The 16,079-nt window shown below is 38.3% G+C and overlaps 1 protein-coding gene across 1 annotated transcript in view; it reads right to left on the bottom strand.

Annotated features, from left to right (window-relative positions):
- Positions 1–8,792: 8,792 nt before the first annotated feature.
- Positions 8,793–16,079, bottom strand: part of LOC105473109 (complement C9) — an 83,040-nt gene continuing 75,753 nt past the window's right edge. Inside the window, exon 11 of the mRNA XM_011726750.3 lies at positions 8,793–9,198. Within this exon, the coding sequence (XP_011725052.2) occupies positions 9,164–9,198 (35 nt within the window). The 3' untranslated portion in view covers positions 8,793–9,163. The remainder of the gene's footprint in view (positions 9,199–16,079) is intronic.

Below are 16,079 nucleotides of genomic sequence, written 5' to 3'. Positions count from 1 at the left end.
GCTATGCAGAGTGTACTTCCTTTTCTGAGCTGTGTGGTCTGTCCAGCTTTCACACATTGATATGTGAGGCTACATTTGCATGTTATCTCAACCCTCAGAGCATTTGTATAGCTAGCCAGGTTTATCTTGTTATTATTTTTCAATAATACAGGAACAGGTCTAGGTGTAGCTTTGAAGACTGAAAAATTGACACAAAATTTTTTAGAAGTAGCTAGATATTAAATTTTGCTATACATTATTAACCTGTTTTATATAACCTCTATGTTTTTGGATACGTGTGTGTGTGTGTGCGTGTGTGTGTGTATGTCTCTCCATCTCTCTCTTATCCATGAAGGACTCACACCAAAATGTGAATCGCGTTTGACTTGAGTGGATGTATTACTACAAATAATTCTTTTTTTGTACTTTTTGGAGTTTTTCAAGTTTTCTGTCCTGGGTATATAGCACTTGTGTAAAAACATAACTGTAATCATTATTAAAAAGAACAAAAGTATCACGAACATTTTAATGAACAACTCCAATTATATTTAAATTCACATGATCAGTATTTAAATGATGGAAATACTCATAAGCTTATCATAGAATGCCATTCATTTCCCTAAAAAAAAAGTACAGCTCAGTCTAGGTTCATGTATTAATTTTGGGGTAATATTTGTTAGTATCAGATGTTAAGGGCATAGTGTTTGATCCCAATTAGATTTTCCAGTCATCCATGTACCTCTCTGAACACATTCTGATATACAGATTTAGCCCCTTTAATTGGAATATATGGCCTCCTACTAAACTAAGTTCAACGGTAGAAGGTCATCTTTGTTTTCCATGACAAAGGAAAGGCATGATTCCTTTTTTGGTGGTTGCAAATTTCTAGATCTTGTTTTAAGTATTAGAGTGCTTATTTAGTGTAAGGTCACCAAATTTCTATACATGATGCTGACCAAACACTAATTAATCCTATATCCATACAAAATCCTTTTTCAAAAAAGATGTTACCTGTTATTTATTCCTTAAAATATAAATGTTTTCAAAATTAAGATATAATTAGAAATATAGATGCACAGGACAGGCAAAAAACCAGGGCAAGGGTTGAGTTCCAGAAGTAGAAACTGATATTGTCCTGAAAACTTTACATATTTTAAAGAGGGGTGTGAGGCATGGTCAGAATCTGGTGGATGGTCAGGAATCTGAAATTGCACAGTATCTTACACATGATAAATGCTTAATGAATGAATAGAGGAGGAAGATGAAAGCAAGAGCAAGGTATGGGAGCCAGGCATACTTCTAAGTATAACACATTTTCCAGAATGCTTTGAAACAGAGACATTCCTTACCTTCACTAGAAAGCCTCTTATCTACTACTGTCTGTTAGAATAGAGACCATCAAAGTGCAGATAACAGCTTTGTAAAGAGAAATCACTCTAAAGCCTTTACCCTCTCTTTACACAAGGTAAAGAGAATCACTCTAAAGCAGTGGTTCGCAGCCTGCCTGCACATTAAAATCACCTGGGATGTTTTAAGTCTCAGCTCCCAGGCTTCACTCCAGGTTATTATATGAAAATCTGGGGTTGAAACCCAGGCATCAGTGTATTTCACAGCTCACCACGTGATTCCAAGGTATGTGCATGTTTGAGAGCCTTAGACCTAAAAGAAGGAGCAGGTGACTCATACTACCAAGATAGTGAACAGATCACCAGGCCAGCCTTGTGGGTAGAAATAATCGTGACACTCTGACACTGTTTACTATTAAGTTAATCAACATGTTTTCCCCATGTACTACATAAGAATTACTTAATCAGGCTGGGCGTGGTGGCTCGTGCCTGTAATCCCAGCACTTTGGGAGGCCGAGACAGGTGGATCACGAGGTCAGGAGATAGAGATCATCGTGGCTAACACGGTGAAACCCATCTCTACTAAAAAAAAAAAAATACAAAAAATTAGCCGGGCATGTTGGCAGGCACCTGTAGTTCCAGCTACTTGGGAGGCGGAGGCAGGAGAAGGGGGTGAACCTGGGAGGCGGAGCTTGCAGTGAGTTGAGATTGTACCACTGCATTCCGACTTGGGCAACAGAGCGAGACTCTGTCACAAAAAAAAAAAAAAAAAAAAAGAATTACTTAATCTTTGTCATTCTACAATTTGCTCTCTATACCAGTAAGTTGGACGCAAATTACATAATAAACAGGAATCTAGCAATTATTCAGTTAACTGTAATTTGTTGGGTAATTCTCTGGTTAAGAGAACTTTGAATTTCAGTTCATCCATCTGAATTGCATTTCAATTTGTGCTTATTTCCAAATGCAGATTAAGGTAATTTTTAGTTATTATTGAAATAAATTCAGTGGTCTTTCAAACACATATATTTAAGAAAAGTTTTTTTGGCTAAGAAAAAAAAGTTAAGAGTTGAAGCTCCCAACTATAACTTGTAGTCCACAAGTATATTTTCATATTTAGTTTTTAAGGCATAATCATGTTATTTTAAAAATATATGTCAAACATTACATATGTGAGTATATCTCCTGTGAAGCCAAACCTCAGTATATAAGTTCCTGAGCAGGAAGATGAAACAGGAAATGCAACAAAGATGACAGAGCACATAGTGATACCATCTAAAAATGGTAAACCTATGTTTTCGCAGTATGAGCATTGCAATTATTCCTGCTAGTAGAAGGGAGAAGCAGCTTAGAGAATGCAAAAGTAGTTATAATTCTTTAAATGCTGGGGCATACACTCTCTTTTCATATATTTTTATCTTAGAAAACAGTTTTTGTTCAGGCAGTGGTGAAATGAATGAGGCTGCCCCTTCAGTACTCACTGAAGGTGGTGGCTAGGTGGAGACTGAGGTCTAGAAGCATGAGGTGGCCAGGGAAAACCAACTTCATTTTTTAAAGTCAACTTGCAAGTAGATAAAGGAGAGAGCACTAATAAAATTTGAGCAATATTAATGATCATTATTGAGAAGCATTGTCAGTGTTTTATCTATTAGGTCTTTTTTTTTTTTTTTTTTTTGAGATGGAGTCTTGCTCTGTCCCCCAGGCTAGAGTACAGTGGCACGATCTCAGCTCACTGCAACCTCTTCCTCCCAGGTTCAAGCAATTCTCCTGCCTCAGCTTCCCGAGTAACTGAGATTATAGGCACGTGCTACCACACCTGGCTAATTTTTGTATTTTCAGTAGAGATGGGGTTTCACCATCTTGGCCAGGCTGGTCTTGAACTCCTGACCTCATGATCCACCCGCATTGGCCTCCCAAAGTACTGGGATTACAGCTATTAGGCTTTAAAAGAAGCATGGTTAAAATTGTTAGTATAGAAGGTTAGAAATAGTTATAAACTCTGATACATTTTCTTTTTTATAACCTGAAATGTCTAACATTTTAGACAAGAAACAAGTAGCCATCTACTCTACATGCCCAACGTGAATGTGCCTGGCTAAGACCCCTGAGAGAGAACAGAGGAATGTCAAATCTCACCTTTTCCAGGGAGACTTCTCTGCTGCTCTCTCACTGATCTCCCCCTTTTTCTGGAAGCCTGCAGGCCACACTGCAAAATTAAGCTCTTTTAATATGTTTGCCCTTTATGGTTCTCTAATTGTATTGGGTGTATTAGGTTTGGCTCCTCAACTAGATTGGAAAGTGCTCCAATGAGAATTAATTTTCATACTTCCTTTTCTCACTCTGAGGTCCTAGGTCAGCTTTCTTTAAAACACTTTTCCTTTTCTTTTTTTTTTTTTTTTGGCTCATGAGTTCCTCAGATGGAAGCAATGTTTGTTTTGTACACTGATTCTGCATGTACAACCTTCCTTGAAGCCCATCATTTATGGGAAGCTATAAGAGAAACTTTGGCTAAAATATTGCCAGCTACTAAGAGATGGTCACTATGGTGCTGCTCTTTGATCATGAAATTAAAGCAAACTTACAAGCAGATGCATAAAAATTCAAGGAAATTCAGTCTCCCTGTTTGGCTAGATATGAAATAGCAAGTGGGAAGTAGCAGGAAAAAGCAGAATAAGAACAGGCATGCTTAAGGAGGCTGTGCAGGAGGAAGTGGGGACTTCCTTGATTTGGGTTATTTCTCTTTCACTTTTTGTCTTAAAAACAAAGTGAACTTTTTCACTCCTGTACTTTCTACTTTTAATGAAAGGCGGTCTTAACTCTTCAGAACATCAGTGCTCTGGAAGAAATAGCTTATTAATCAACTTACTTTTGATTAAAAGGAGAGTTTCCGCCATTTTAATCATTTTAATGGAATGAGTAGATTGTATTGAAACTCAAGAAAAGAAGGGAGCATTTGTCTTTACAATTTAAATCCAATCCCAGGTGAATGTTTACTACTGTAAAAATAATCTGCCAAAACAGGATAATGAAAACATTAATCTAGACTTCACTTAAGGAGTTTTTTCTTTGTTTGTTTGTTTTGTTTTTTGTTTTTTTGTCAAACCAGTTAACCTGGAGAGCAAAGAGACAAAGAACAAAGCTTATAGAAGAATTCTAGGTTATGTATTACCTTGCTTTTGTTTTTTCTAATTGATATCACACCCTCTCTTTGGGTCTTTGAGAATGCATGGACTCTGTGGGTCTATTGGGTCCTGCTGTTTTCTTTTCATGATTTCTCACCTCTTTTGTCCTCGCATATGTTTCACAGAAGCAGAATCTAAGTCATAATCCCTTTGCCTCAATGAGTGTCCAAGACAAGATTTAACTGATACACACTCTCATGGGGTTGCTTATTGTTTTTGTCATTTTGTTAAATGATGATTTGCTCTTTAATGAATAAAATAAAGAAAAGGCCCCACATCAAAAGTGGATCTATTTTTCATTATTTCTCCTTCCTTCCTTCCTTCCTTCCTTTCTTCCTTCCTTCCTTCCTTCCTTCCTTCCTTCCTTCCTTCCCTTTCTTCCATCCTTCCTTCTTTCCTTCTTCCTTCCTTCTCTCTCTCTTTCTCTCTCCTTGTTAGCCAGGATGGTCTCGATCTCCTGACCTCATGATCTGCCTGCCTCAGCCTCCCAAACTGGCTTTTATTCTTTTTTATAAAAAATGCTCCACATGACAGATGTCCCCCCACCCTGACTGTCCGTCCGTCCTTCCTTCCTTCCTTCCTTCCTTCCTTCCTTCCTTCCTTCCTTCCTTCTTTCCCTGCCTTCCCTCCCTCCCTGCCCTCCCTACATTCCCTCCCTCCCTCCCTCCTTCCCTTCCTTCCTTTCTTCCTTCCCTCCCTCCCTTCCCTGCCTTTCCCTCCCTTCCTTGTCTTCCCTTCCTTCCTTCCTTCCTTCCTTCCTTCCTTCCTTCCTTCCTTCCTTCCTTCCTTCCTTCCTTCCTTCCTTCCTTCCTTCCTTCCTTCCTCCTTCCTTCCTTCCTTTTTCTTTCTTCTTCTTTTTTTTTTCTTTTTATTGAGATGGAGTCTTGCTCTGTCACCCAGGCTGGAGTGCAGTGGTGCAATCTCATCTCACTGCCAACCTCTGCTGCCTGGGTTCAAGTGATTCTCGTGCCTTAGCTTCCCGAGTAGCTGGGATTACAGTGCCCGCTACCACACCTGGCTAATTTTTTTGTATTTTTAGTAGAGATGGGGTTTCACCATGTTGGCCAGGCTGTTCTTCAACTCCTGACCTCAGTTGATCCACCCGCCTCGGCCTCCCAAAGTGCTGGGATTAGGTGTGAGCCACCGTGTCTGGCTTCTCTCTTCCTTTCTCCCCTCCTCTCCCTTTCCCTCCCCTCCCCTCCTCTTCTCTCTTTCTCTCTTTCTCTCTTTGGAGTCTCGCTCAGTCGCCCAGGCTGGAGTGCAGTGGCACGATCTCAGCTCACTGCAAGCCCTGCCTCCCAGGTTCAAGCCTCCTGAGTAGTTGGGACTACAGGCACCTGCCACCATGCCCAGCTAATTTTTTGTATTTTTAGTAGAGACGGGGTTTCTCTGTGTTAGCCAGGATGGTCTCGATCTCCTGACCTTGTGATCCGCCCGCCTCAGCCTCACAAAGTGCTGGGATTACAGGCGTGAGCCACTGCGCCTTCTTCCTTCCTTCCTTCCTTCCTTCCTTCCTTCCTTCCTTCCTTCCTTCCTTCCTTCCTTCCTTCCTTCCTTCCCTCCTTCGTTCCTCCCTCCCTCCCTTTCTCTTTCTTTCTTTTTCTTTTTTTCTTTTATTTTATTTCTTCTTTCTTTCCTTTTTCTTTCTTCTTCTCTCTGTCTCTGTCTCTGCCTTTCCTTCCTTCCTTTCTTCATTCCCAGTTTTTGTCCCAACAGAGGATTAGGCCAAAGAAGTTGGAAAATACACTGATATATCTAATATCACAAATGTTAGAGTTACGCTTTGAAGATTTTTGACTAATAGTCCTGCGTTCTAATAATAGTAATAGCCATTATTACTATTTATTGCATTTCCATTCGGTTATGGTATAAATGATCTCAGTAAATTAACCTAACAATTCTATGAAAGAGATATTATTATCCCTGAGCATATTTTAGGGCTTAGGGGTTTAGTAACCTGCCCATTGTTAAGTAGCCATACCTTCCCCTTTTCTTGGGCCATTTTGCTGCTCTTAGCATAATGGTAGGTAATGGGCATGAGTTAGGGGTGGAAGAGCAAAGGGTGGGGGCCAAATATCTGTCATAGGACAGATATTTGACTGTCCTGTGAATTATGTGTGTGTGTATAAAAATTGTTTCATTAAGGAAACAAACCAAACTAGGCTTTGATCAGCTCTTGTGAGAACTGACTCACCTATCACAAGGAAAGCATGGGGGAAACTGCCCCTATGATCCAATCACCTCTCACCAGGTCTCTCCTTCGACACATGGGGATTACAATTTGAGATGAGATTTGGGTGGCAACACAGAGCCAGACCATATCATCTACCATTTGGGGCTGTTTTCATAAGTAAATATTGGGAGACGAATTTAGGAGACGCTATTGCTGGGTCCCATAAAACCATCAAAAGGCCTTGCAGGGGAGACAGTTGTGTAAAGCCAGGGTGAGAATGCTGTGACCCACAGGTCAAACATTAGACAACAGGTGTATGTTGACTGTCTACTCTGTGATCAGTAGAATGCATAAGTGACCTGAATTTTGAGTATAAAAAGGGAAAAGTGTAAAAATGTAGCAAGACTCTGAGCTTCCTTTATCCATCGGGCCCTAGTGAACATAAATACCCATCCCACTTCTCTAACTTCTTTTGATAGTGATTTAGTATAATGATTCAACTTTCTGTCCTGAGCTTCACAGGGCCATTGGCTTCACCTGTCCCTTTCGTTGAATTGGTGGTGCACCCCCTCAGAGAGCATGTGGGGTAGGGGGCACCTATAATGCACTCCATGTGGGCAAACTAAGCTACATCTGCTCTCTCCAAACAACAGTCCATGATGACCCATGCTAGGCCTAGTAGGTCTTCAACTTTTACGGTTTCTAGAGATTCTCCCTTAGTTGAAGCCTGGAGACTTTCTGGTCTGTGTTGATTACTGCTGAGCAGTTTCTGGTGTCTCAATGGTGCTCCCTGCTGGAGATGCTCTATCATCAGATATACCACCTATGGCAAGAAGTTGGAGGACTCCCCATCAAGTGTGAACCTGGGCTGTTCCTGCTATTCATTACCCTAGAAAGGACTCTGATAAATGATTAAGCTGGCCCTAGGGGGTCTGGTCAAGGCTCAGCTCTTTTATTGTTTGGCATTTGTAATTCCTAAGAGTAGAAGGAATTCTCAGGTGTTGCTCTAATAACAGCCTTAAGCCAGATGCTCTCCATCAAAAACTCTCCCAATAGTGGCTTCTTCAAGAACAGAGTTCAGTATTTATATACATTTAACAAATCTTACTCCTCTCTAATTCACACAGTGTTTTGAAGGGCAGGGGACAGGACTTCTCTGGAGCTCCCAGGGCAAATGCAAGACTCTTAAGGGCCAGGGTACATTTATTAGCATGATCTCCATATCATACCTAACATATTAAAATACATCCCATATCCAGTAATCTTTTTATTTGCTATTTTAAAATAATTTTGAAAATTATTTTTTAAAACTTTGCTTTATTTATTATTATTTGCATGTAGGTAATTTAGTTACTGTTATCTCCCAGCAATCAAATGCATTCTTGAGAATTTCTCCCAAGTGAGAAAAAGTAACATAATTTATTTATAAATGTGTGAAATGTGTATTAATAGTAACAATAAAGTTAACATGACACATGCTGATGTCTAAGCATTTATTAAATTTGATTTTGCATTTTTTTATTTTGATATGTTTTTCCTCATTTCTTTCTTTCTTTCCTTTTTGTAAAAGAGTTTTCAGACCTTTTCAAAAGGTCTCAGACCCTAAGTATCATGTTCTCTAATGGATAAGATTGTACAGCCAATGTTAATCAGCTTCTCAGGTAGGTAACGTTACCTTATACAACTCATAAGCCTAGGTATTAAGTTAGACTATATAAAATTGATGTTTTTTTCTTGTAAAATAAGATCAAATAGAGGCAATTTCACATAATTTAAGCTAATAGTTTATAGTCACTCTATTGTGTTGCTGAACACTGTATATATTATTCCTTTCATCTAACTGGATTTTTGTATTAATCATCTCCTCTTTATCTCCCTTCCCCACTACCCTTCCAGCCTTTGGTAAACTAGTAGTTTTTGGTTACAAATATAACACATTTTCCCCCTTGGACACATAGATTTAAATGGTAGAGTTAAGACTAATAAAAGCAACTGCTGTGCAGGTGGCTGGTGTTCAGTATTTGCTGAATGAATGTATGCACACCTAAGCAAATAACCAAACCAAACATAACAATGTAAATAAGAGTTAAATTGCATGGTACAGACGTGTGGTCATAGACTTGGCAGAATATGTTAACCGTACAAAGCAGTTTGACAATTACTTTGAAGTTTTTAAACCAACATTCTGTTTTAATTTAATTTTGTTTTTTTTAGAAGAGATTGGCATTGTCTGTGGGAGAAAGCAGTTCTGGCATATTTCACTCTTGACTCCTCATTAGGGAATAAAAAATGGAAACATCATAGGAGTTTAAGAAAGAAAAATTAAAAAATAATTATAGACCTAAGAGAGGAGACTTCAGAAGTTGGTAGGATTTTCATGAAGCATGTTGCTATTTATTTGGCAGCTAAGATTATCTTCAGGGATAGGATCTGAAGGTCCTAGTGTTCTTTTCTTCCACTGGAGCTCAGAGAAGCCAACAGTTCTATTTTTCACGGGGGAAGTCTAGGGCTGGCAATCCTAGAGAAAACAAACGAGTATCAAATCTTAATCATCAATAGGATTTTACTTTGGGTCCATCCACCCATCCACTTTTTCACCTTCTTATCCCCACATTGTGCCATACTGTCTAGGTGCTGGGAATAGAATGTGGTTTAAGGGATAAGGCACATTCTCATACTAGAAAGGGCTATTTATCTTGTATACAGAGAGTCAATGTGATTAGTGCTGGAAAAACAGAGGGAAAGTTCTCAGGGAGCATAGATAGAGAACTGATTCCTGGAGAAATTGGAAAAGGTTTCATCAAAGATATGCAAATTGGCCTGGGTTCAGAGTAGAGGTTTTTAACCCTGGCTAAAGATTAGAATAACCAGTAGATTCTTTTTTTTAATTCAGTAAACAAAAAACCCATGCCCAGGTAGGATCTACCATAGCTACTTTTGTTTAATTGGCTTAGGATAGACATCCGTTTTATTTTGTTTCTTTTTTTTTGTCCTTTAAGGAAGTGAACCAGATGAATCCAATGACCAACCTGGTTGAGAACCATTGGTCTAGAAGTAGAAACACACACAAGGAATAAGGGAGAAGGAGGTTCAGTTAGTTGAGGGAGAGAAAGTTGGAAGAATTCCAGGCTAAGTACATGGTATAGAAAAAGAAAGATGATGTATTACGGTTTTCAATCTCATCATGGGAGTAGGCTAGTATAAATTGGAAACCAGAACATTCTATGTCAAAATGGATGCTTGGAAGATCTACCTTAAGGAAAAATTCAGCCAGAAAATGTCTAATGTCTCAGCAAGAAGCTGGTGGGCCATCCTGGGTCAGGTTTGAAACGTCAACCAAACAATACCTAGTGATCTAAGATAATTTTATATATTGGGGAAGGGACCTTGATATTCATTATCTATGAAATACAACATATGGGACCTGAACCAAGAAATTTACATAAAAATCTAGTGCAAGACTGATGAAAATGATGGAACTTCCTAAGAAACAAACTAACCCTAGGAATACATTCATTATCCGGGGAAGATAGGGTTTCCACAGGAAATAATTCCCACCAAAAACTAAACCTGTAATAAAAAATCACTAAGTACTGAAGAATGAATAATGTGCCATGAGAATGAACTGGTAGATGTAGCAGAGAATTGCACTGCAGAAACTATACATACTGGAACAATTTGAAAGAATTTCATGAAGATATATTTAACATGTTGAAAGATATAAAGGTAGGAAAATAGTCCAGTAAACTAGACAAGAGAAAAAACAAGACAAAAGAAAATTGAAAAATAACCAAATCAAAATTTTAGAAAAATAATTTTAAAATAATTTCAATAGGTCAGCAAATGGATAGACTATACATAGTTGAATAAAAGAATTGGAAAATTAGAAGATAGAACTAAAGAAATCACAGAGAAATCAGCAGAATATTCTACATAAAGAGAAATAGGTAGAAAATAGAAGTTCCAAGTACCAAGTAGTATAAATTTTTGGAGAGTAAGAATGTTTCTTTGGAATGCAAATACTAGATTGAGACTTTAGACAAATGAGAGACAGAGTTAGCATACATTTATAAGTCAATTATTCTAAAATTTTTAAAAAATTCTAACTTACATATTTTGTCACCACATCGAGTTTCTAAGCCATTTGCTAAGAAGTGTAAACAATTCTTAAAATATTAAAAATTTGTATTGCAAGAGATGAAAGTATGGTTGAATGATAAATGAGGCTGTGAATCTTTGCTTTAGGAAGCTACATAATTGTTTTGGAATTTTGTTGCAGGAAATTGTATTTGTTCAAACAATGATTGCCATAGAAAGTTAATCTTACTAGCTAATCTTGTGATATTAACACTTGGACTAAGATCTGACTTATCTATTAGGAGTCTGAATAATTTTACCTGAATGAAAGACTAAGCATAAACTCTTAGTATTAGTAACATGGCTAAAGTCATGTTTACTTGTAAGAAGTAAAATAGTTTAATTGAGTCCTATTTGTCTATTATTGTTTTTATTGCATTTGCTTTTGAGGTCTTAGTTATAAATTATTTGGTAGGCCAATGTCCAGAAGAGTTTTTCCTAGATTTTCCTCTAGGATTTTTAGAGTTTCAGATCTTACATGTAAGTCTTTAATCTATCTCAAGTTAATTTTTGTATACGGTAAGAGAATAGAGATGATTTCTCAAAAAATTAAAAATAGGACTACCACTCAACTCAACAGTTCCACTACTGGGTATCTACCCAGAGGAAAATAAATCTTTATATGAAAAAGAAACCTGCACACATATGTTTACTGCTGCACGATTTACAATAGCAAAGTCATGGAATCAACTTTCTTATTTATTTATTTATTTATTTTTTATTATTATTATACTTTAAGTTCTAGGGTACATGTGCATAACACGCAGGTTTGTTACATATGTATACTTGTGCCATGTTGCTGTGCTGCACCCATCAACTCGTTAGCACCCATCAACTCGTCATTTACATCAGGTATAACTGCCAATGCAAACCCTCCACCCTTCCCCCTCCCCATGATAGGCCCCGGTGTGTGATGTTCCCCTTCCCGAGTCCAAGTGATCTCATTGTTCAGTTCCCACCTATGAGTGAGAACATGCGGTGTTTGGTTTTCTGTTCTTGTGATAGTTTGCTAAGAATGATGGTTTCCAGCTGCATCCATGTCCCTACAAAGGACATAAACTCATCCTTTTTTATGGCTGCATAGTATTCCATGGTGTATATGTGCCACATTTTCTTAATCCAGTCTGTCACTGATGGACATTTGGGTTGATTCCAAGTCTTTGCTATTGTGAATAGTGCCGCAATAAACATACGTGTGCATGTGTCTTTATAGCAGCATGATTTATAATCCTTTGGGTATATACCCAGTAATGGGATGGCTGGGTCATATGGTACATCTAGTTCTAGATCCTTGAGGAATCGCCATACTGTTTTCCATAATGGTTGAACTAGTTTACAATCCCACCAACAGTGTAAAAGTGTTCCTATTTCTCCACATCCTCTCCAGCACCTGTTGCTTCCTGATTTTTAATGATAGCCATTCTAACTGGTGTGAGATGGTATCTCATTGTGGTTTTGATTTGCATTTCTCTGATGGCCAGTGATGATGAGCATTTTTTCATGTGTCTGTTGGCTGTATGAATGTCTTCTTTTGAGAAGTGTCTGTTCATATCCTTTGCCCACTTTTTGATGGGGTTGTTTGTTTTTTTCTTGCAAATTTGTTTGAGTTCTTTATAGGTTCTGGATATTAGCCCTTTGTCAGATGAGTAGATTGCAAAAATGTTCTCCCATTCTGTAGGTTGCCTGTTCACTCTGATGGTAGTTTCTTTTGCTGTGCAGAAGCTCTTTAGTTTAATGAGATCCCATTTGTCAATTTTGGCTTTTGCTGCTGTTGCTTTTGGTGTTTTAGACATGAAGTCTTTGCCCATGCCTATGTCCTGAATGGTACTACCTAGGTTTTCCTCTAGGGTTTTTATGGTATTAGGTCTAACATTTAAGTCTCTAATCCATCTTGAATTAATTTTCGTATAAGGAGTAAGGAAAGGATCCAGTTTCAGCTTTCTACTTATGGCTAGCCAATTTTCCCAGCACCATTTATTAAATAGGGAATCCTTTCCCCATTTCTTGTTTCTCTCAGGTTTGTCAAAGATCAGATGGCTGTAGATGTGTGGTATTATTTCTGAGGACTCTGTTCTGTTCCATTGGTCTATATCTCTGTTTTGGTACCAGTACCATGCTGTTTTGGTTACTGTAGTCTTGTAGTATAGTTTGAAGTCAGGTAGCGTGATGCCTCCAGCTTTGTTCTTTTGACTTAGGATTGTCTTGGAGATGCGGGCTCTTTTTTGGTTCCGTATGAACTTTAAAGCAGTTTTTTCCAATTCTGTGAAGAAACTCATTGGTAGCTTGATGGGGATGGCATTGAATCTATAAATAACCTTGGGCAGTATGGCCATTTTCACGATACTGATACTTCCTATCCATGAGCATGGTATGTTCTTCCATTTGTTTGTGTCCTCTTTTATTTCACAGAGCAGTGGTTTGTAGTTCTCCTTGAAGAGGTCCTTTACATCCCTTGTAAGTTGGATTCCTAGGTATTTGATTCTCTTTGAAGCAATTGTGAATGGAAGTTCATTCCTGATTTGGCTCTCTGTTTGTCTGTTACTGGTGTATAAGAATGCTTGTGATTTTTGCACATTAATTTTGTATCCTGAGACTTTGCTGAAGTTGCTTATCAGCTTAAGGAGATTTGGGGCTGAGACGATGGGGTTTCCTCAATATACAATCATGTCATCTGCAAAGAGGGACAATTTGACTTCTTCTTTTCCTAACTGAATACCCTTGATTTCTTTCTCTTGCCTGATTGCCCTAGCCAGAACTTCCAACACTATGTTGAATAGGAGTGGTGAGAGAGGGTATCCCTGTCTTGTGCCAGTTTTCAAAGGGAATTTTTCCAGTTTTTGCCAATTCAGTATGATATTGGCTGTGGGTTTGTCATAAATAGCTCTTATTATTTTGAGGTACATTCCATCAATACCGAATTTATTTAGCGTTTTTAGCATGAAGGGCTGTTGAATTTTGTCAAAGGCCTTTTCTGCATCTATTGAGATAATCATGTGGTTCTTGTCTTTGGTTCTGTTTATATGCTGGATTACGTTTATTGATTTGCAAATGTTGAACCAGCCTTGCATCCCAGGGATGAAGCCCACTTGATCATGGTGGATAAGCTTTTTGATGTGCTGCTGAATCCGGTTTGCCAGTATTTTATTGAGGATTTTTGCATCCATGTTCATCAGGGATATTGGTCTAAAATTCTCTTTTTTTGTTGTATCTCTGCCAGGCTTTGGTATCAAGATGATATTGGCCTCATAAAATGAGTTAGGGAGGATTCTCTCTTTTTCTATTGATTGGAATAGCTTCAGAAGGAATGGTACCAGCTCCTCCTTGTACCTCTGGTAGAATTCAGCTGTGAATCCATCTGGTCCTGGACTTTTTTTGTTTGGTAGGCTATTAATTATTGCCTCAATTTCAGAGCCTGTTATTGGTCTACTCAGGGATTCAACTTCTTCCTGGTTTAGTCTTGGAAGAGTGTAAGTGTCCAGGAAATTATCCATTTCTTCTAGATTTTCTAGTTTATTTGCATAGAGGTGTTTATAGTATTCTCTGATGGTAGTTTGTATTTCTGTGGGGTCAGTGGTGATATCCCCTTTTTCATTTTTTATTGCATCTATTTGATTCTTCTCTCTTTTCTTCTTTATTAGTCTTGCTAGCGGTCTGTCAATTTTGTTGATCTTTTCAAAAAACCAACTCCTGGATTCATTGATTTTTTGGAGGGTTTTTTGTGTCTCTATCTCCTTCAGTTCTCCTCTGATCTTCATTATTTCTTGCCTTCTGCTAGCTTTTGAATGCGTTTGCTCTTGCTTCTCTAGTTCTTTTAATTGTGATGTTAGGGTGTCAATTTTAGATCTTTCCTGCTTTCTCTTGTGGGCATTTAGTGCTATAAATTTCCCTCTACACACTGCTTTAAATGTGTCCCAGAGATTCTGGTATGTTGTATCTTTGTTCTCATTGGTTTCAAAGAACATCTTTATTTCTGCCTTCATTTCGTTATGTACCCAGTAGTCATTCAGGAGCAGGTTGTTCAGTTTCCATGTAGTTGAGCGGTTTTCATTGAGTTTCTTAGTCCTGAGGATCAAATGAACGAAATGAAGCGAGAAGAGAAACCAAAAGAAAAAAGAAGAAAAAGAAATGAACAAAGCCTGCAAGAAGTATGGAATTATGTAAAAAGACCAAATCTATGTCTGATTGCGGTGCCTGAAAGTGAGGGGGAAAATGGAACCAACTTTGAAAACACTCTTCAGGATATCATCCAGGAGAACTTCCCCAACCTAGTAGGGCAGGCCAACATTCAAATCCAGGAAATACAGAGAACGCCACAAAGATACTTCTTGAGAAGAGCAACTCCAAGACACATAATTGCCAGATTCACCAAAGTTGAAATGAAGGAAAAAATCTTAAGGGCAGCCAGAGAGAAAGGTCGGGTTACCCACAAAGGGAAGCCCATCAGACTAACAGCAGATCTCTCAGCAGAAACTCTCCAAGCCAGAAGAGAGTGGGGGCCAATATTCAACATTCTTAAAGAAAAGAATTTTCAACCCAGAATTTCATATCCAGCCAAACTAAGTTTCATAAGTGAAGGAGAAATAAAATCCTTTACAGATAAGCAAATGCTTAGAGATTTTGTCACCACTAGGCCTGCCTTACAAGAGACCCTGAAGGAAGCACTAAACATGGAAAGGAACAACCGGTACCAGCCATTACAAAAACAAGCCAAAATGTAAAGACCATTTAGGCTAGGAAGAAACTGCATCAACTAACGAGCAAAATAACCATTTAATATCATAATGGCAGGATCAAGTTCACACATAACAATCTTAACCTTAAATGTAAATGGACTAAATGCTCCAATTAAAAGACACAGACTGGCAAACTGGATAAAGAGTCAAGACCCATCAGTCTGCTGTATTCAGGAGACCCATCTCACATGCAGAGACATACATAGGCTCAAAATAAAGGGATGGAGGAAGATTTACCAAGCAAATGGAGAACAAAAAAAAGACAGGGTTGCAATACTAGTCTCTGATAAAACAGACTTTAAACCATCAAAGATCAAAAGAGACAAAGAAAGCCATTACATAATGGTAAAAGGATCAATTCAACAGGAAGAGCTAACTATCCTAAATATATATGCACCCAATACAGGAGCACCCAGATTCATAAAGCAAGTCCTTAGAGACTTACAAAGAGACTTAGACTCCCATACAATAATAATGGGAGACTTCAACACTCCACTCTCAACATTAGACAGATCAACGAGACAGAAAG

The sequence above is a fragment of the Macaca nemestrina genome, chromosome 6 (genome assembly GCF_043159975.1).
Source record: "Macaca nemestrina isolate mMacNem1 chromosome 6, mMacNem.hap1, whole genome shotgun sequence".
Classification (NCBI taxonomy): Eukaryota; Metazoa; Chordata; class Mammalia; order Primates; family Cercopithecidae; genus Macaca; species Macaca nemestrina.
This window is presented reverse-complemented; position numbering and strand designations above follow the sequence as displayed.